At 40.4% G+C, this 22,751-nt stretch overlaps 1 protein-coding gene across 1 annotated transcript; it reads left to right on the top strand.

Moving 5' to 3' along the window:
- Positions 1-8,330: 8,330 nt before the first annotated feature.
- Positions 8,331-22,747, top strand: METTL3 (methyltransferase 3, N6-adenosine-methyltransferase complex catalytic subunit). The gene is made up of 11 exons (XM_081289843.1): positions 8,331-8,682; positions 17,239-17,456; positions 17,543-17,947; positions 19,023-19,198; positions 19,797-20,013; positions 20,232-20,419; positions 20,943-20,981; positions 21,147-21,255; positions 21,363-21,428; positions 21,592-21,704; positions 22,516-22,747. The coding sequence occupies exons 1-11, from the start codon at positions 8,583-8,585 to the stop codon at positions 22,625-22,627; spliced, it is 1,743 nt and encodes a 580-aa protein (XP_081145969.1). The 5' UTR covers positions 8,331-8,582; the 3' UTR covers positions 22,628-22,747.
- Positions 22,748-22,751: the final 4 nt, after the last annotated feature.

The following is a 22,751-nucleotide window of genomic DNA, read 5'->3' on the forward strand; positions in this document are numbered from 1 at the left end:
CTAAAAAGCCCATCAGAAGAAAGAAGCAACAAACTGCATGTTCCTTCTCTCTCCTCCTGCTTCAGAAGGTGCTGTCAATGAAGATGTTCCAGTAATTAGTGATTTTTACCCCAGGAGGTAGGGAGAGATGAAGGGCATAAAACACTCTTCCTAGTAAAGCCTTTGAGAGTCACATTAAGGCAAAGGTGTTGTCAGGTCAGTATGCCACCATATCTCCAACTTCTCAGTCATCAAGGATTTTTGAAGTTGAGAAACAAGCAGATTTCTTGCCAAGAGATCTCTTATAGGGTATTTTGGGAAATATGAAGTTAGTTTGTATCTTAATGAGCATTATTGGTGAGGGTGGTTGTGAAGTAATGGAGAGTTGAGGAATGTTGCTCAAGTATAGGGCTTGCTGGGAACTTACCTGATTAAGAAAGGGATATGATATATATAAAGGAGGGAACCTTGCATTCTTGTGAATGTGAGCATTCTCATGAAAGTTCTTTTTGGGCTACTAGTGACATAGTTTGCAGCAGTGCACCAGGGGAATCATGGGGGATTTCCTAGCACTAGTGTGCTTCTAGTTTTAGATAACTCCCTCCTTTATTACCTGGCCCCTTGTAATTTCCTCATCTTCCCCTCTCAAAACCCATTTCCTCCCCAGTTTGCGTGATCATGGACCAGGGCTTATGTCTTTGCCACTGTCTGGTTCTTAGAGCCCCAGACTTTGGGAGACAAGCTCCAGGTGATTCCTTCCTGCCTTTCTGTCTTGTAATGAGATGTAGTGTTTACTCTTAACATAGGATTTTTGGGAACAGGAGTTCTGAGGAGAGAATGAGGGTTCTCCTCTGAAGTAGTGGGCTCCAATGCTTCCTAATATAGTGAAAGCAGACAGGGGAGATACTAGTGTCTTCCCCTCCATCATTAAAAGTGTTTTGATCAAACATTTGTGTGTCTCTCCTTATTTCATGACTAGCCAGCAGGGGTGTGATATGGGCATTCCTAGTATGGAGATTCCCTTCCCACCTACATCTCCTGCCAAAACTGAACATATGGTGTTAAAATATTTACTCAGCCTTGTCCTAAAACAACCTCCAGTGAATATAATTTTCCTGTAGAGTTCATGTCCTCTAAAGGTAGAAATTTGCCCACTGTCTCTGGTTGTTGATTAGGTTTCCTAGGTCTAGCAGGCTTTTAAATTTTATTTTGTTTTGTTTGGAGGTTGGAAGCTGTTGGTCAGGCTTTCCCAAACTCCATGCCAGCATGTCTAAATCAGTAAATCTGTAGAACCAAGATGACTCAAACTTTATGATCTTTGAGATCTGATGTAACCAGAAAGGGGTGAAAAAAGTAATCCAACTCTAATAACATACCAATTAAAAAAGAATTCTTGAGGCTGGGGCTCAATGACAAGGTACTTGCCTAGCACATGTGAGGCACTGGGTTCGATCCTCAGCACCACATAAATAAATGAAAGGTATTGTGTCCATCTACAATTAAAACAATATGTTAAAAAAAAAAAAGTTCTTAACATTAGGAATTTAGAGGTTGGGATAGAGCTTAAACAGTGCTTGCACAGCATGTACAAAGGCAGCGGGCAGAGGGGGGCGGGGTGGGGGAGTGTTTACAGCTGCTTAAAGCTCTGGGTTCAATCTGTAGCACCAAAAAAAAAAAAAGCAGAGGGGGTAAAATGAATTTTTTTTTTTCTTTAGTGAAGTTCAGATTTGTCTCTAAGATCTTTCCTGGGTAAAAGTAAAAAGAATTGCATTTCCTGGGCTGAAGGTGTAGCTCAGGGTAGAGACATGCTTAGCGTGTTTGGGACCCTGGATTCAAACCCCAGGACACACTATCCTCCCCCAGACCTGAAATTTAAATTTCCTTAATAGTCCAGAATTTATTTTCCTTAGTTAGATGATCATATCACTGAATCTTGGTGCCGAAGAGATTAAACTAATAAAACCATTTGCCCAATATCATTTGTTCAACTGGTGGCAAAGTTGGATTAAGAGCCCAGGTGGGCAGAATGAAGCCTTGGCGCTATTTCCAGTGATCGAGGATGGTGCTTGCTTCCTGCTACATCAAGGATCCATCCTGCTACATGGTGCTTGTGGAAAGATGGAAAGAGGTGAGTAAACCTTTTCTTCAGTTCAAGGTAAAGAACTGATAATTGATTCTAGTTACCCCCACCAGAGCAGAACAGGTCTCTTTGAACATATACCATGAATAAGGACACATGGGGCCCTTGGAAAGTCGACTGGGGAAGAAAATACTCTCTTTAATTCCTGGCAAAGCTGTTTTTCCTTTCTATGGAAAGAGGTAGGTTACGAATCCTTCCATTCTTTTCCCCACCCCCACTGGACATAGATAATGCTATTTAACTAATTAAACCAGACTCACCCCCTCTTTAGGTGCCAGTTCCCATTATGGTGACAGCTGTCAGTGAGGATTCTATTGATGGAGACTTCCTGGAGCAGTGCAGCTCTAAGCCTGCCTCCCTGCTCCCTTTCACAGCTCTACTCTATTTTCCCCTCTGTCTGCTATGCATTCTTTTCCCTCTCATGTCCTGTTTTTTCTTTTCTCATTAACTTACCTGACAGTTTTTCTTTCTTTCCCCCACTCCCCTCTTCACTTCTTAATTTATTCCTCTTAGAGCCTTTAGTTTTGATCTAAGGTAGTGGGCTCTGTCCCCACCTTCAGACTTAACATTTCTCACTGTCAATTACTTCTCACTGGATCACCTATTTGGAAGCTGAATTAACTTGTTGGAATGAGTATATAAATAAACATAGTTTGTACATTTACATGTAGTAACAGGACTTATATAAAGCAAGTGATAGCTTCATTTATTTGTTTTTATTAGTGCTATATGTTTTACATAATTGGGTTTATTTTGACATATTTATAAATGCACAATTTGCCCTATTTCAGGCCCCAGTACTACCCCTGTGCTTCTTCTCCCTCCCCCTTATCACTTTTCTCTATTGGTATTCCTTCTGTTTTTTAAACTGGTGCATAGTTAGGCATTAAAGTGGAATTCATTGTGATATATTCATACATAGTATAATTCTGCAGTGCCTTCCCTTTCCCAAGAGATAGTTACTTTTCTCATTTATTTTTGAGTATTTACCTATTTCATCAGCCCAGCAATTGTTAGGAACAAAGTTAAATAAAACACTTCTGCCCTTAGGGATCTGTGTAGGAAGAGAGAGAATGTAAGGAGATATTTTCATGTGGTGGTAATAAGCACTATGACAGTTATGAATAATGTTCTGTCAAATCCCAGCAAGGGAGATAATTAACTCATAATCCAATGTTGGAGAAGGGGCAGGGGATGTACAATTCTCTTAAATTTGTCTTTCATAATAACCACTCTGAAATATAGTAACTGACTTCATTCATACAACCCACCAATGCAGTTACCATTTAAGAACCTACATAAGCTGGGCGCAGTGGCTTGGGAGGCCAAGGCAGAAGGATTGTGAGTTCAAAGCCAGCCTCAGCAAAAGTGAGGCACTAAGTAACTCAGTGAGACCCTGTCTCTAAATAAAATACAAAATAGGGCTGGGGATGTGGTTCAGTGTTTGAGTGCCCCTGAGTTCAATCCCTCATACCCCACCCCATCCCCCCCAAAAGAAAAGAACATATATAAGATCCATAATTCTTTGTCAGACACAGATGTGTTTCTTTCAAGATGCCCCTTCAAGAAAACTGGCTAGCTACAATCTCATTGTCTTACTATATGACCAAAAGCAAAATGCTCATTAGGATTAGTTGATCTGTTCACTGCTAACCCCACCCCAATCCACCCCTTGAACTGAGGATTGACCTCAGGGGTACTCTATTACTGAGTTACATCCCCCAACCCTTAGCAGATGAAGTACAGCTGTACCACTATTCCAGACCCTGGTTAAAAATTGAGCAAGGGGCCAGGCATGGTGATGCAAGCCTGTAATCCCAGCTGCTCAGGAGGCTGAGACAGGAGGATCATGAGTTCAAATATAGCCCCAGCAATTTATTGAGGCTCTGTGCAACTCAGTGAGACCCTGTCTCTAATATAAAGAAGGACTGAATATATGGCTCAGTGGTTAAGCACCCCTGGGTTCAATCCCTGTTTGTTTGTTTGTTTGTTTAATGAACAAGGTACAAGAAACAAGAGCTTAGCATTTCCATGGGACATCCCTCTTCATGAGAAATCTGTTCTGGAACCCCCCACTGGACATCGAGGTCTGACAGATCTCATTGCCCAATTCCACTGCCTTTCCTTTTATAGGGGTTATTCTCCAATAAAACTTGTTAGTCCTAACTGTCTCAACATTTGCTGCTCAGAATTCATTTTGTTTCACTCCTGAAAAAGACCCAGATTCTTTTCTTTTTGGTACTGGGGATTGAACCTGAGGGCACTTTAACCACTGACTTCATCCCCACTCCTTTTTATTTTTAAATTTTGAGACAGTGTCCTTCTTGATAAGTTGCTGAGGCTGGCCTTGAACTTTCAGTCCTCCTGAGTTCCTGGGATTACAGGCATGTACCACTGCACTTGGGTTCCCAGATTCTAATTGGTGCATTTTTGTGTCTCATAAATTCCTGCACCTGGCATTCCAATTACCATCCTTGGAATTGAGTCAACCAACAAACATTATCTCCTGATCCCCAACCAGATTTCACTAGTTTTACTCTCAGAGCCCACATTGACTTCCCTTTACATTTCTCCTTTCTAACCTTATTTAGTAATTGTAGATTAACTGGGTGCAGGGGTGAATTCCTGTAATACCAGCTACTCAGGAGACTGAGGCAGGAGGATCACAATTTGGCAAGGCCAATTTGTTCAATACTTTAGTGAGACCCTGTATCAAATAATAAAAAGGTCTGGGGATATAACCCAGTAGCAAAGTAAGTGCACCTCTGTTCAATCCCCAGTAGGAGGGTGGGATATGAACAGATTGACTAATCCTAAAGGGCATTTTGCTTCAGGCATATAGTTTAAAAAAAAATGGGTATGACCAAGATTTAAGGAAAACAAAAACATTCTGCCAGAGAACCAAATAAGGTATTCATCATTTGGTCAATACTGTGACTATTCCAGTAATTCATTACTATGTAACAAACCATTCCAGAACCCAGTGACTTAAATAATGTATTTATTTATGATTCTGTGGACTCCTTGGGCAGGCCCTGCTAGGATGGCTGGCTATGCCCCATGTGATGAGAACTGTGCTCATTCAGGCAGCTTTGATTTGGGTTGGAGGATTTGTGGCCTCACTCCCAGCCCCTAGGGTGGAGGGCTATATATATATATATATATTTTTTTTTTTTTTTTCTTTTTCTTTTGGTAACATGGATTTTGTTCAGGGGCACTCAACCACTGAGCCACATCCCCAGTTCTCTTTTTTATTTTGAAATTTGGTCTTGCTAAATTTGCCCATTATTGACCTCAGTCTTGCAATCTTGCCTCCTCACAGGCATCTGGGATTACATTCAGTTTCCTTGTAGTCTTTCCACCCCTAGGGTCTATGAGAGTAACTGAACTCCCATGAAGGCTCAACCCCAAAAAGGCATAAACAAACTGCAAAGCCTGTGAGGGCCCAGGCTTGGGGCATTATCATGTATGCCACCTTGTGACTAGTCAGAAGGCCAGCTCAGATTCAAGAGTAGGGGAAATAAACTTGACAAGAAGAGTGACAAAGTCATACTGCATAAAGGAATGAGAAATAGGAGGCATTACTGTGGCCAACTCTGGAACCAATCTTCCACAGCACACAGGAGAAATAGTTAAAATGTATGCAGCGCTTATCTGCTCACAATTAGGCTCACACTCTTTGCTAGATGTTGTTGCCCTCCTTCACCACACTGCTTAGGATTCTAAATGTAGAGTGGCCAAGCGTGGGCAGACAGTGGTTTTCTTTTGAGCAGCAAACTTGTTATGAGTCTAGAAAAAAAATCCTTTAAGCAGAACATGCTAAGTGACCTTCCTGTGCTTCCAAAAATTTTCCAAAGTTGATGTGAAAGCAAAGATTTTTAGCAGCTGCCCTTTTTTTTTTTTTTTTTCTTTTACTCTGGAACATCCCTTTTGTGAGAACCACATGAAATTCTGCATCATTTTTTTTTTTTTTTGAGAGAGAGAATTTCCTCAACATTTATTTTTAAGTTTTTGGCGGACACATCATCTTTGTATGTGGTGCTGAGGATCGAACCCGGGCTACACACATGCCAAGCGAGCACACTACCACTTGAGCCACATCCCCAGCCCCTAGCAGCTGCCCTTGATTTGGTTGACTTTCAAGAGTACATACCTGGAGGCTGGGATTGTGGCTCAGTGGTAGAGTGCTCACCTAAAACGTGTGAGGCCCTGGGTTCGATCCTTAGCACCATACAAAAATAAATAAAATAAAGGTATAGTGTCCAACTACAACTAAAAAAAAAAATATTTTTTAAAAAAGAGTACCTTCTTGGTCTAGGGCTGTAGCTCAGGGGCAGAGCACTTGCCTACTATGTGTGAGGCACTGGGTTTGATCCTTAGCACCATGTAAAAATAAAACAAATGAAATAAAGACATGCTGTCCATCTACAACTACAATTTTTTTTAAAAAGAGTACCTACCTGTGCTACTTTTTATTATTTTTTTTTAGTTATAGATGGACATAATACCTTTATTTATTTTTATGTGGTGAAGATTGAATCCAGTGCTTCACATGTGCTAGGTGAGTACTCTACCACTGAGCCACAAATCCAGCCTTGTATTACCTTTTTGTAGTCCTTTGTATGATGGGTGACAGACCAGACCTAACATATCTGAAATTCTAGCAAGTCCTCCACTAGAAAACCTTTAATTTCCTAGACAATAATGCTTATGATGTTTAAGGGTCAGTCTTGAAATTCTGTCTTTAAGATGAAATCATCCCCAAACCATTTTTTATAGTGCTGGGATGGGATGGAACCCAGAGGTTTGCCACTGAGCTACATTCCGGGCCCTTTCTTATTGTTTTGGAACAGGGTTTCACAAAAATTTTCAAGATTGGTCTTGAACTTATGATCCTCCTGCCTCAGGCTCCAAGTAGTTGGGATTACAGGCAACCCTCTTCATCTTCTACAAGGTTATATTCAGTACTCTTGTTCCCCATCAAGATTATTTAATCTTGGGGCTGGGGTTGTGGCTCAGCAGTAGAGCGGTAGTCTTACACGCGCGGCACCCTGGGTTCAATCCTCAGCACCACATAAAAAATAAATCAGTGAAATAAAGGTATTGTGTCCAACTATAAAATAAATATTTTAAAAAAAAGATTAATCTTATTAGTACATACTTTTTGTATATTTCATTTCTGTGTGTTAATGACCTTGAAAGAACAACAATTTTGGGGCTGGGGATGTGGTTCAGTAGTAATGCACCTGCTTAGCATGCATGAGATGCGGAGGTGGGGAGGTAGGGGGGTGAGGGGTGGGGGGTGGAGGAGTGGGTGCTTTAAAGATGGTTCTTCATTAATAAGTTGGATCCTAAACCTTAACCAGACTAGAAACTCTTTGAAAACAAACTATTACTGTCAAACTTTTTTTTTTTTTTTCTGACAGTGTTTGATATTATGTGGACATTAGATCAATGATTCCCAATGTTTCCATTCAAAACACCAATTAAAACACACAGACCCGGTCTGGGGTTGTGGCTCGGTGGTAGAGCGCTTGCCTAGCATATGTGAGGCACTGGGTGTGATTCTGAGCACCACATATCAATAAAGAAAAAAGGTCCATTGACAATTCAAACAAAAAAACACCACATACACATTCTGCAAAGTTTAGTACAAAGAAGTGCACATACCAAAATGTTTGACTCAGTTTTTCACAACTGAACACACACATTCAAGGAGCTCCCATAAGACTCAATGCAAATCAGAACCTCAGAAACCCCATTTTAATAATTTACATGCAGTAATTATAGATGTAAGAAAAGTAAAAATATATAAAGTAAAAATATGTATTTCTAGACTTTTTATGTCTACTCCATCAGCGGGCCCAACGACCTCCCACCATAAGTATACATTCTTACCCGCTACCCCTGACTGAAGACCACTGAAATAGGGTGGGTTTTTTTTGGTGTGTTTTTGATGTGTGTGTGGGGGTGGTGGAAATGAATGTATGGAAACATAAACCTACCACACCTCCAGTGAAAAAGGTGTTAGTACCAAACTGTAAAGGAACTAGCGGTCGTTTTAAAAAGACGTAAGCGCAGTACTAACTGCGTTATTTTAGCGTATGTCCGCCCTCAGGACTCATTTCCTACTGTTCAACATGGCCGCATGCGCGTCTCTAAGCAACATGGCTGCTCTGCCAGGCACCAACATGGGAGGCACAGCTTCATGGCGCCCGGAAGCACAAAAGAGCCCTCACAAGGAATATATCTGCTATTCTGTCAACACCTAAAGTGGCTTTAATTACAACTTCCCCACCTGACCGCGAAACCGGAAGTGGCCTTTCGACTTGTGAATCTCCAGGGATTTGTTTCCGGTTAGTCTTCGGGTGTCCGCGTGAGAATTGAATGTGTCTTCCAGCAAGGGCTGGGAGGTGCTAGTCCGCCGCGCCTGATTCGAGTGAGTCCGGGCTGCGAGACCAGGATGTCGGACACATGGAGTTCTATCCAGGCCCACAAGAAGCAGTTGGACTCGCTTCGGGAGAGACTGCAGCGGAGGCGGAAACAGGACTCGGGGCACTTGGGTGAGGCGCGGGGCAGTCGGTGGCCAGGTTTGGCCAAGGAGGGAGGGAGAGGGCCCTGGAGAAAAACACAGCTCCGGACTCAGCGTCCTTGCCCAGCGGCCGTTTCTCTGATGCCTCATACATTGGCATCCTTCTCTCCCCTTCAGCCACACACACCGTCATTCTCCTGCAGGCAGTTCGCACTTCCTCTCCACCCCGGGCCTTGTTCCTCTAGCTAACAAACCGAACCGACGCGGGATATCTTCCCTCGTCCAACTTCCCACTCCTCTTAAGGCTGGAGAATATCGCCTTTGCGAGGTCCTTTAGTCTTCTGTCCCGCGTAGTACCAAGCCCCCCCTTTGGTTGCTACTATGGTGCTTTGTTCTTCCTTCGGTTATAGAGAGACTGCACGAAAGCGGTCGTTTCTTTTTGACCATAGGCATAGTGAACAGGACTGTGCTCACTTTCATCCACTGTGCCCACAGTTAAGTGGCCCGCACAGGGTACTCTCTCACTAGGTAGGTGTTGCTAAAAGAGTAGGGAAACTGATATTTACATAGCGAGCAAGAATCTGAAAATATTCAGTTTTTGGTTTTCAAAATTTCTCCTTTCCTGCTTATGACAGTCATGACTTGAAGTAACTTGAAGTAACTGGAGATTTTCAAGTTCAACCCTAATTTTCTTCCATCCCCAGCACAGACCTTAAATTACTTAAGGCAAATCAATTGCAGAGTTCTGTGAGGACAGTGAATTCATACCACCTTGTGGAGTTTGTTCCATTTTCTATCAGTATTGTCAACTCCATCTTTAAATCTTGCTTTGATTAGGTTCAAGTACTCATATTCTGCTACCTAGATCAGAAGATGTACTGGCAGGATTTTCACACCATGATTAATATTGCTTAATTAATTAATATTAGTGTTTTCATGAGTCTAGTTAGATAAAAATAAGATGCTGCCCTCAAGGAGTTTAAAATATAGTTGAGAATCAAGGATAGATACTAATAAAAAGTCAGAAGCAAACATGCAATCCCAGCAAATCGGAAGGCAGAGGTAGAAAAATTGAAAATTCAAGGCCTGCCTGGACAATTTAGGGAGACCCTGACTCAAAAAATAAAAAGGGCTGGGGATGTAGCTCAGTGGTAGAGTGCCTCTGGGTTCTATCTCTTAGTATTGGAAAAGTAAGAAACACAGTATCATATGTAAGATTCAAATGAATGGATCCAAGCTATACGGTTAAGAAAGAATAAGATCTAGTATAGACAGTGAAGCCATTATAGTGAAGTTGGCACTTCAGTTGATTTTGGGCTATGTAGAACTTACATTTTTATTATTTATTTACTTAATTTTTTTTGGTGATGCTGGGGATTGAACCCAGAGCCTTCCTTGTACAATCGAGGCAAACACTCTACCAACTGAACTATATCCCTAGTCCTTACTGTCTTATTTTTTAATAAAAAGTAAGAGGGCAGTATAGTAAAGGAAGAAGTGCAGACATAGGATGTGGGAATAAGTAGTAGTCAAGCTTTAGAGTAGTTACTGAATTCCCATGTTGGTATATAAACTTGAATATCTCTGGTAAATCCAGTTTACTCTGTGTTTTGTTTTTTTCTTGTTTTTGTATTCATTGGTTTCCCATTTTTAAAAATCTTTTTCCTTTCTTTTTTTATTTATGATACTAAGGATTGTACCCAGGACCATTTTACCTCTAAACTATATCCTCAGCTCCCTCCCCCCCCTTTTTTTAATATTTTTTTGGTTATGAATGGACCTTTATTTTTTTTGTTTATATGTGGTGCTGAGAATCGAACCCAGTGCTTCACACATGCTAGGCAAGTGCTCTACCACTGAGCTACAACCCTTTTTATTTCTATTTTGAGACAGTGTCTTGCTAAGTTGCCCAGGCTGCCCTCTAACTGGCCGTCCTCCTGCCTCAGCCTGCCAAGTAGATGGAATTACAAGTGTTCACCACTTCTTAGGCTCCCTAGTTTCTTTTATCCATATTAATTTTATATAGAAAATGACGCTTAATTTTACATTTTTTGTTTTTGTTTTTGTACTGGAGATTGAACTTAGGTATTCAAACACTGAACCGCATCCCCAGCCCTATTTTGTATTTTATTTAGAGACACTGAGTTGCTTAGCACCTTGCTTTTGCTGAGGCTGATTTTGGAATTATGCTCCTCCTGTCTCACCTACCGAGCCACTGGGATTACAAACGTGCCACCACACCTAGCTCCAGCTCTTTTTAATTTTACTTATTTATTTATTTTGATACTGGGAATTGAACCCAGGGGTACCTAACCACTGAGCCACACCCACAACCCTTTATATATATATATATATATATATAATATATTTAGTTGCAGTTGGACATAGTACCTTTATTTTATTTATTTATTTTTATTTGGTGCTGAGGATCGAACCCAGCACCTTGCATGTGTTAGGTAAGCGCTCTACCGCTGAGCCACAAATCCAGCCCCCTTTTTATTTTTTGAGACAGGGTCTTGCTAAGTTGCTTAGGGCCTCACTAAGTTGCTGAGGCTGGCCTCAAACTTCTGATTTTCCTGTTTTAGCCTCTCAGGTTGATGGGATTACAGGTGTGTGCCACCAAGCCTGGCCCTTAGCTCTGTTTTAAAACTATTTTGAAATAGGCCTTGAACTTGTGATACTCCTGCCTCAGCTTCCCAGGTAGCTGGGATTATAGGCATGTGCCACCATACCCTGCTAATATTTCCTGTGAGAAAATTTGCCCGACCACTTTAAAATTTTAACATGATGAGAAAATCATGTATGAGCAAACAGGGTTTCTGATATATATATTTATATATTTTAAATCTTTATTTTATATTTATGTGTGCTGAGGATTGAACCCAGTGCCTCATGCATGCTAGGCAAGCACTCTATCTCTGAGCCACAATCCCAGCCCAGGGTTTCTCTTATTCTAACATTCCCTTATTTACTAGTTGCATGCAAGCTCACTTGTGTTGAAAAAAACACTTTGTAGAGAAACAGATTGTATGTAGGTGATGTATTAAATAAGTCAGAGAAACATCTGTTCTGTAGAGGGTTTTTGTTCCTGCCAAAGACCTTCAAGTGTTCATCAGGTATGTAGCACTGAGATGTAGGCTGTATGAGTGAGTTGCTTTATTAGCAGAAAAGAAGGGCTAATATTCCATTCTTGTTATAACTAGAAACTCAACAATTACCATACTGCATTTGGGCACTGTCAGTTAACTAACTTTTCAATTTAGGCATTTCTGTAAGAGGTAATACAGTCTTGTTTTGTCACCTCTCCATATTTTCCACTTAGAGAACCCATCACTATTTTAGTCCCCTGAGCCTCTTTTGCAGCATAGAAGAATGTGACAGCCTTGGGTAAGTACATTTCTTCTATGGATATTTACTAACTTTAGTATGAAATAATTTTTTTTTTTCATTCAGCAATAGCAGTTGGGAAAAGATACCTGAGAATTCAAGTAGTCAATTCTACAAAGTGACCTACAATGTTAATTTTTATAGACAATTAAATCAGTGTATTGTATTAATGTATTTAAAAAAAAAAAAAAAGAGAGAGAGAATTTTTTTAATATTTATTTTTTTAGTTTTCGGCGGACACAACACCTTTGTATGTGGTGCTGAGGATTGAACCCGGGCCGCACACATGCCAGGCGAGCGCGCTACCGCTTGAGCCACACCCCCCAGCCCTGTATTAATGTATTAATGTACTTTTTGTGTAGTTCTCTTTCATTTTTTTTTTTGTGACAAGTCATCCTCTATTTGTGGTTTGTTTTATGGTTTTAATTGTTCTTCACCATACCTTTTTATGCTGTTTCTATTTCTAAATGCATACTCTTTAGATGAATGAATGATTTTTTTTCTTTTTTTTATTTTTTGCAGTGCTGGGGATCAAACCCAGGTCTTGATCATGCCAGATAAGTGCTCTACCACAGAGCTACATCCCCAGCCCTAGGTGGATGATTCTAATTGCTCCTAGTTATTTTAAATTATATTTTATTTTTCTTTTATATTAATCACATTTTGGTATCAACCAAACTTAGAGCCTTGGTACTTTCATCCAGTGCTAACCTGTTTAATCATTTTAAACTGTATTCTCCCTTAAATGTAAATATTCTTTTTCAGAGGTAAATATTTTGACTTGTATATTCACCTTGTAGATTCCAAAAGAATTTTTAGGTTGAAATTAAACAGATATTATTTCCTGACCCAGAACTTTGACCCATTTTTGGGGGTTGTATGGGAATACGTAGGGATGAAATATAAATTAATCAGTGTGTCACTGTCCTCTTTGTTTTGATTATTCCAAAGTGTATATTTCTTTGGTTTTTAGGATTTTTAGGAAAACATTGTGGAACACAACTTTATTAGTTTATTAATCACAGTTCGTTCATATAATATGTAACCAAAAGCTTGATAAAATTTAGATTATTCAGTTCTCTCACAGGAACTAAAAAATTTTCCTAACAATCGTGGCTTTGTAGTATTACTGAAATCTAATATTCAAGTAGTTATTACTGAGCTCTATGTTTAAAGACAGGGATTTTAAAAAATGAACTAAAATACATCCATATCATTAATGAATATAAAATATTATGAGCAAAGACTCATTGACAGACTACTGTTAGCTTGGCATTTGTCATAGTATGTTTTTGTAACTCTAAATAAATATTGGACACACTACTTTATAAGGAAAAGAGATGAGGCTGGGCATGGTGAGATATGCCTGTAATTGACATATCTCATAATTGAAAACTTGGAACCAATTGGTTAAGATGCACATACACAGATGTTCCAGCCAATAACCTGTGCTTTGCTATTTGATATTCCAGTCTCCAAAATTGTGAGCAATAAACCTCTTTCCCTCCATCCCTCTCTCCCTTCCTTCCTATCTTCCCTTCTCTAAAACTGTGAGCTAAATAATTTCTCCTTCTTCAGCACTAGGAATTGAACATGGGCATTCTACCTTTGGACAATACCACCAGGCCTTTTAATCTTTTATTTTGAGACAGAGTCTAAGTTGCTGAGATTGGCTTCAGACTTGCAATCCTCCTGCCTTAGCCTTCCAAGTCACCTGGATTACAGACACACACCATCATGCCTGGCTATCATTTCTTTCTTTTTGTGGGGAGAGGTTAGTAGGGATTGATCCCAGTGCGCTTTACCACTGAACTATATCCCCGAGTCCTTTTTTTTTTATTTTGTTTATTTATTTTTATGTGGTGTTGAGGATTGAACACAGGGCCTCACGCATGTCAGGCAAGCGCTCTACCGCTGAGCCACAACCCCAGCCCTATCCCGAGTCCTTTTTATTATTTTATTCTTCCTTTTTTTTCCTTTTGTTTTAAGTCACCTCCTTCCCCAACCCTCTGAGTTTTCCTGGTGCTCCAACCTCACATGTTTCCCTAAAGCTTGGGACTTTTAGGCCCTGTCTACTGGTCTTCTGTTATCTGCCTTCCACCACCCAGTGGGTGAGCCACTGGCAAGATTCAAGAGCCTAAGTCTGGCTCTCCAGAGAGTACTGCAGGCTGCTCCCCGACTTCCCAGAAATCGCCGAGTTGCAACTGAATCTCTCAGGCACTGTTGGTTCCTGTTCTGTCATAACTACAGTGATCTGAGTTCAGAACAAGTGATCAGATCTATTAAAACCATTTGATGGCCCTTGTCTTATTCCCAGGGCCTTTGCTTGCTTCCTTAGGGCAGTCTCCATACTAGCAGTGGTGCATTTGTCCTTGGGATTTCTGGCACCTGTTTCTTTTCCCCTACTCCTCAGCCATAGACTTTAGGCCAGGTTTTGCTCTCCCTTAGCCTCTGGCTCTCAAGGGCCCAACAGACAGTGATTTTGAAAGAAAGTGGGCACAATCCCAGCAATTTGAGAGGCTGAGGCAGGAAAATTTCAAGTTTGAGGCCAGCCTCAGCAACTTAATGAGATCCTATCTCAAAAATTAAAAAAGGGCTGGGGCTGGGGTTGTGACTCAGTGGCAGAGCACTTGCTTAGTATGTGTGAGGCACTGGGTTCAGTTCTCAGCATTGCATATAAATAAATAAAGGCCTGTTTACAACTAAAACAAGTCCAAAAAAAAAAAAAATTAAAAAGGGCTGGGCATATGGCTCAGTGGCAAAGTGCCCGTGGGTTCAGTCTTCAATACCAAAAAAAAAAAAAAAAGAAAGAAAGTGGAGTCAGAGAGCCCACAAACCCACCAGGGTCACTCAGAGCAGGGGGAGTGGAAAGAATAGCAGAGTTAGCCCTGGGCTGCTGCCCTGGCTGCCAGAAGCCAGCATGACCGCTAATCCCTTAGTTTTTATTTTGAGACAGGTTCTCACTAAATTGCTGGTGCTATCCACCTCCTGGCTACCATTTCTTTATAATGAATACTTTCAAAATCCTTTTTTTCTAGTTTTTATGAAGCATATTTTGTTCATTAACTATAGTTGGATATTTGGTTACTTCCATCTTTTGGCTCTGGTAAACAGTGCTGCTTTGAATCAGGGGGTATGATTATTTCTTCAAGTTCCTACTTTAAGTTTGGGGGGTAGGTATCCAGAAAAAGTGGATTTGCTAGATCAAATGGTAATTACATTTTTAAATTTTTTGAGTAATCACTATGCTATTTTCCACAGCATATTTTATATTCTCACTAATAGTGCACAAGAGGCCAGGTGTGGTCGTGCATATCTGTAATCCCAGTGACTTGGGAGGTTAAGGCAGGAGGATTGCAAGTTCAAGGCCAACCTGAGCAACTTAGTTGGACCCTGTCTAAAAATACAAAATTTTAAAAAGGACTGGGATACCTCAGTGGTAGAGCACCCCTGGGTTCAAAACTCTGGCACCAAAAAAACTTGAGGAAAGAAAGCTAAATCCTGGGCACAGATGTGTACACCTGTTATCTCAATGACTCAGAAAATCAAGGCAGGAGGCTCATGAGTTCAAGATCCTTGCTGCAAGGTGGCACATGCCTGTAATCCCAGCAGCTCTATAATCCCAAAGGTTTGGGGCTGAGGCAGGAGGAGCACAAGTTCAAAGCCAGGCTTAGCAATTTAATGAGGCACTTAGCAACTCCGTGAGACTCTGTCTCTAATAAAATATAAAAAAATGGGCTGAGGATGTGGCTCAGCGGTTAAGCATCCCTGGGTTCAACGCCCAGTACCAAAAAAAAAAAAAAAAAAAAAGGAACCCAAGAGGATTGGGATGGGGGGCAAGGTCAGCATTTGGTCCTAGACTAACTTTTTACTGTACTTCTACCATAGGAATATTTTAATTCAAATTTAAATTTATTAGACTTGTAGGATCTTTGAATTACAAGAAACTAATAATCACCAGTGTAATTCTGTCCAGTGAAGGAATTTTGTTTATACTCTGTTAAGTGTGCTAATAGCAATTGTCACTTACATTTCTTACATATATTTTTAGCTTAGGTCAGTTATTCTGAAACTCTTTTCTCATCCGGACCTTCAAAGTGCTTCTGTGACCCTTCCATGTATACAGCACCTCTTTGACAAAACAAAACAAGGAATTTAGTTCTGTTTGCAAAAGTTCCAGTCTAAGATTCAGCAGAACATAAAGGAATCATAAGCAAGGTGAAGAAAGTTCTATCAATTACTTGACAGTTGCAGCTGATACTGAATTGTGGCATCTTGTTTTTCAAATAGAGTACAACTTTTTTTAACCTTATTTTTTTTATAAAATGTAACTGTTCTAGGAAAGTGTTGTAGTTCAACTCCAATTTTTTTGGAAATTATGAGTTAAATTTTACCAAATTCAGTTAAATCCATAAAAAATTAAAAGTCCTGCCTGAAAAAGATAATCTGTTAGCAGTTTATATTGTTGAAAGTATTTTTGACTTTTATTAAAATTTAGATTGTGGAGCTGGTTGTGGTGACACATGCCTCTAATCCCAGGCTGAGGTAGGAGGATCACAGGTTCAAGGCTAGCCTGGGCAATTTTGTGAGGCCTTAAGCAATATAGCAAGATCTTATCTCAGAAAAGAAAAAAAAAATTATAGATTGTAGAACTGGGTACAGTAGGGCATACCTGTAATCCCAACAACTCAGGAAGCTGTCAAAAGATTGCAAGTTTAAGGTTAGCCTGGGAAAGCTGGTGAGACCCTTTCTCAAAATAAATACAGAAGGGGCTGGGGATATAGCTCAGTTGGTAGAGTGCTTTCTTTGCATACACAAGGCCCTGAGTTCAATCCCCAGCACCACAAAAAATAAACAAACAAACAATACAAAGGGCTAGGGATATAGTTCAGTGCCCCCCAGCACTCAATTTCTGTTAATTCTAATTTACTTCCCTTGAAGCATAGCAAGGGCAAAGAATTAGGAAAATAGTTCTTATTCAACAGAGAAAGTGTAGGGGATTTCCTGAAAAATCCAGGATTATTTTGACAAAGTAGTGAATGCTCAAGTATGAAGGGTAATCTAGTGCTAAAGCTGGTCTGAGAATTTTCTGCATGAAATGAAAGATATGTATGCTGGGAATGGTAGCAAATTTGACTCCTGAAGAATTCATGGACTGCAGTAGTTATTCTTTTTTATTTTTACTTTTCTTCACTCTTAGATCTACGTAATCCAGAGGCAGCACTGTCCCCAACCTTCCGTAGTGATAGTCCAGTGCCTACTGCACCCACCTCTGGTGGTCCTAAGCCAAGCACAGCTTCAGCAGTTCCTGAATTAGCTACAGACCCCGAGTTGGAGAAGAAGTTGTTACATCACCTCTCTGATCTCACCTTAACATTGCCCACTGATGCTGTATCCATTCGTCTTGCCATCTCCACGGTAATGACTTAATACAACTGGAATATACCACTTATTTCCTGTTCATGGTCAGTGTGTAATTGCCCTCTTCTCCCTTCCTACTCTAGCCAGATGCCCCTGCCACTCAAGATGGGGTGGAAAGCCTCCTACAGAAATTTGCAGCTCAGGAGTTGATTGAGGTGAAGCGAGGTCTCCTACAAGATGATGCACATCCCACTCTTGTGACCTATGCTGACCATTCCAAGCTGTCTGCCATGATGGTTGCTGTGGCAGAAAAGAAAGGCCCTGGGGAGGTAGCAGGGACTATTGCAGGGCAGAAGCGGCGTGCAGAACAGGACTCTGCTACAATAGCTGCCTTTGCCAGCTCTTTAGCCTCTGGCCTGACCTCTTCAGCATCAGAACCAGCCAAGGAGTCAGCCAAGAAATCAAGAAAACATGCTGCCTCAGATGTTGATCTGGAGATAGAAAGTCTTTTAAACCAACAGTCTACTAAGGAACAACAGAGCAAAAAGGTAGGAGTCTTATCAAAGTACTATTACAATATGCTCTGAATTATATAAAGCTTTGAATGAGCAGGATTTACTCCTACAGAAAGGTTCAGTCAGAATTGAGGATTGAGAGTAGTGGTTTTCAACTAAGGATGGTTTTACCCCATCCTCACCCCCCACCAAAAACATTGACAATATTTGGAGATATTTTTGTAATCACAACATGAGAGTGTGCTACTGGCTTCTGAAGGTTGAGGCCAGTGATGTTGCTAAATATGCTACAGTGTATACATAGTAGGACAACCCCCTGCAATAAAGAACTGCTTGGCACAAAATGTCATTAATGCCAAGTCAAGAAACCCTGATTTAGAGAATCTGTAATTGCATCTGTTTGGATCATTAGATCAAGAGACAAGGAATCCAAATATATGAATATTGGATGATATTCATTGGACCAGCAATTACAGAAATTGATTAAAACAGTGCAAAGTAGCAGTATAGCAATTTTGAGTTCTCATCTGTTTACCACTTCTAGTTGTATGAGTTTGAACAAGTTAACTTCTCTTAAGCCTTAGTTCTCTTATCTGTAAAATGAAGATAACCACAGTACCCTCCTTTTTTAGTACTGTTGAATTGATTAGGAGTAAACAGTATAGTATTAGCATTATGCCTTGGCTCAGTACTCAATAAGTACAAGTGTTTGAGGTTTTGTTTTCCTGTGGAAAACAAGTTTAGCTTAATGCTTAGCAGTAGGAATCAAGCTTTTTGTATTTAAAAAAAATTTTTTTAAGATATTGATGGACCTTTATTTTATTCATTTATTTGTATGTGGTGCTGAGAATCGAACCCAGTGCCTCACACATGCTAGGCAAGTGCTCTACCACTGAACCACAACCCCAGCCCACCCCCCTTGTAGTTTTACTATATCCTCAATGCAGGTTTGAGGAAGACCTGAACCCATGACAGATCTCTTATCCCAGAGTTCAACTTTTCCCAGGTTATTAGCTCATTTATCCTTTAAGACATCAACATCAAATAGAATTTTTTAAGAGTTGATTTGACTTACAGACTCTTATGACTAAGGCTGCTTCTGTTATAGGTCAGTCAGGAGATCCTAGAGCTATTAAATACTACAACAGCGAAGGAACAGTCCATTGTTGAAAAGTTTCGTTCACGAGGTCGGGCCCAAGTACAAGAATTTTGTGACTATGGGACCAAGGAAGAGTGCATGAAAGCCAGTGATGCTGATCGACCTTGTCGCAAGCTGCATTTCAGGTCTCTTGGGAGGGAATGAGGAGGGATGGATTTCCCACAAGGAGTCATTCCTTTTCAACATATTCCTTGTCTTTGGGTTTATCAGTAGTCCTATGGTTTCTGGTTTGTCTAAGTCCTCCAGACTCTTAAGGTATTACTTTCAGAAGTGGCATGATGTGGATATAGACTATATACTCCCAAATAGATGGGAAATTTTTTAAGTGCCCCTTTTTAGCAAGGCATCTCTTTGTCTCTTGAGCCACAAAATTAGTTTCTGAAAGGAGGATGATCACAGAAAAAATGGGAACCTAGGGTCTTAAACCAGTGTTTTATTCTGCTCTATAACAAGCCAAGTCCTTTTTGGACTGTTTTCCTTCATAAAGTAGGAGAAGGAAGCTGAGTTCTTGTTCAGAGAGGAATTATAATTATTCTTTAGTGTGAATTATGGATTTCCATGTCACCTGCCTCTACTCTTAAGTCTTGGAGGAATCTCTAAAACTAGAGAAAATTAGGGAAGTGTTTTTTTTTTTTAAAGCAAGATTTGGTATAACTTGGAACTTTAACTGTGGTTCTACTTCTGGAGTACCATCTTGATTATTTCCCCTTTTTATTTCCCCAGGCGAATTATCAATAAACACACTGATGAATCTTTAGGTGATTGCTCTTTCCTTAACACATGTTTCCACATGGATACCTGTAAATATGTTCACTATGAAATTGATGCTTGCGTGGATCCTGAGGGTCCTGGCAGCAAGGACCATACACCAAGCCAGGAGTTTGCTCTTACACAGAGTGTTGGAGGTGACTCCAGTGCAGATCGACTCTTTCCACCTCAGGTATTTGCATGCTTAGAAAACTCATTTTGACTTAATGGACTTCTGTCTCAATAGTACAGTCATACATGTAGGAAAGAGGGCATAATTTAGCAACTTGTCTTGCTGGTTGGGAATGAAGTGGGATAGATATAAGGGAGTAGAAAATCAAATGGAAAAGGGATGGGACCATGAATTTAAGAGTGAAGGAAGGGAAGATGACCAAATGCCACCTCACGCAGTGGATCTGTTGTGATATCCGTTACCTGGACGTCAGTATCTTGGGCAAGTTTGCAGTTGTGATGGCTGACCCACCCTGGGATATTCACATGGAGCTGCCCTATGGGACCCTGACAGATGATGAGATGCGCAGGCTCAACATTCCAGTACTGCAGGATGATGGCTTTCTCTTCCTCTGGGTCACAGGCAGGTAATGCAGCTCAAAGATATGTAGTTATGAGCAGATATAGTATGGTGAGTACTGGGTTTCCTAGCCCTGCTATTAAATATATGACTGATTTAGACCTTCTTAAGACTTATTTATTTATAACACAAATGATGAATCATTTAACTCTGAATTGCACCTTGAGAAAGGTAATGTCTTATGAGTATTTTTACTGTTTCATTCTTGGATCCACCTTGTTGATCAGATGGTATCTGTATCTTGCATGTAAATGGTTCACTGAATATCTACTGGGGGAAAAAAAAGTTTTTTTGTTTTTGTTTTTTTCAGAATAAGGATGCTTTACCATTGTGGTACATTCCCAGCCTTTTTATTTATTTTGCAAGACCGATCTTGCTAAGTTTTGGTCCTTCTGCCTCAGCCTCCCAAGTTGGTGGGATCATAGGAAGGTAGCACCATGCCCAGCAAAAAAATTTCTGATCTTAATAAGATATTTTGAAGGGAGAGAAAAATCAGGGCATACAAGTAATTAATCGTTATTTCTTTTTAGAGCCATGGAGTTGGGCAGAGAATGTCTTAACCTCTGGGGGTAAGTAGCAATTGTGTTGCTTTAAGGGAAATTAATACTTGTTATGTTGGGAGGTAATGTATTCCCTGCTCCCCAGAATATAGCTGATTCCTTGCCTTTATAGATAATACTGTCCTTAAAACTATAAAAGTCTGGTTAAAACTTTAGTTGTCTTATGCCTCACAGTTATGAACGGGTAGATGAAATTATCTGGGTGAAGACAAATCAACTGCAGCGCATCATTCGGACTGGCCGTACAGGTCACTGGTTGAACCATGGGAAGGAGCACTGCTTGGTGAGTAGCAGTAGGGTCCTATTCAATAAGAGGAATTGATTTTCTCTATAGAGAAAAAATTGAAAAATGTAATTTCATAAGGTAATCCTGTTCTCTGTGGTGAGCAGGTTGGTGTCAAAGGAAATCCTCAAGGCTTCAACCAGGGTCTGGATTGCGATGTGATCGTAGCTGAGGTATGTGCTTCCTGAGGCATCCACATCTTTCACATTTACATTATCATTCACGTCAGGTGTATTTTCATCCTAAGTTTTTCTCGTATGGATCATAAACATGACAGGGCTAGAACTACAATCTTGGGTAACTTAAAAAGTAGCTATTCATGTCTTTATTTTTTAGGTTCGTTCCACTAGTCATAAACCAGATGAAATTTATGGCATGATTGAGAGATTGTCCCCTGGCACTCGCAAGATTGAGTTATTTGGACGGCCACACAATGTGCAACCCAACTGGTAAGATGACTGGAGAACAAGCTAGCCCCCAAGGTGCATACTGTTTATAAAGAAGGACAGAAATCAACGTGAGCTTCACATCCATTCTGGTAGTCCATAATGGGCTTCAAAGGATTTAAGTAGCTTAAGCTTGTACTCTAATACTAACTGGAAACCCAACAGTTTCTAGGACCCAAGGCACTATTCTCTCCACTCACAGTGCTTCAATCTGTTTCTATGTGCTGTATTAAATCTGCCCCCTGGTGGCTACTAAGAATCTATTCACTCTGTCAACAGTAGTAATATCTTCTATTCCTTTAAAAAACATGCTGTTTGTGTTTTATTTACCCAAGGAGTACTCACTGGCAGCAGCAACTTTGAGAAGCAAGCTTGGCTAGGCATCAGTAACCCTTTGATAATACACATCCTGTTTTTATATTTTGTTTATTTATTTGGGGGGTACCTGGGATTTAACTCAGGGACTGAGCCACGTCCCCAGCCCTTTTTTTTTTTTGTATTTTACTTAGAGACAGGGTCTCATTGAGTTGCTTAGTGCCTCACAGCTGCTGTGGCTGGCTTTGAACTCATGATCCTCCTGTCTCAGCCTCCCAAGCTGCTGGGATTAAAGCGTGCACCACCACACCCGGCACATCCCCCCTTTTAACATCAGCATCTGTGCCAATACTTAACTAGTCATGCTACCATATGCTCTTCTGGTGTTATGGTCTTTTAAAATGAACTGACATGGGATAAAAGGCAGTCTTAATAAAACATCTGCATCTTTTAATAATAAAGCCCTTTAATTCCAGGATTTCTGTTTGACATGTTTCAGGATCACCCTTGGAAACCAACTGGATGGGATCCACCTACTAGACCCAGACGTAGTTGCACGGTTCAAGCAAAGGTATCCAGATGGTATCATCTCTAAACCTAAGAATTTATAGAAGCACTTGCTTACAAGGTTAAGCACCCAGAGCCATGACTTTGTAGGCTACACCTGAAGAATTGTATTTGTACAATAGCTTTTCTCCTTATTTAAATAAAGGTTTGTATTATAATTAGGATTTT

The sequence above is a fragment of the Spermophilus citellus genome, assembly GCF_964194105.1.
Source record: "Spermophilus citellus genome assembly, chromosome: 4".
In the NCBI taxonomy this organism is placed as follows: Eukaryota; Metazoa; Chordata; class Mammalia; order Rodentia; family Sciuridae; genus Spermophilus; species Spermophilus citellus.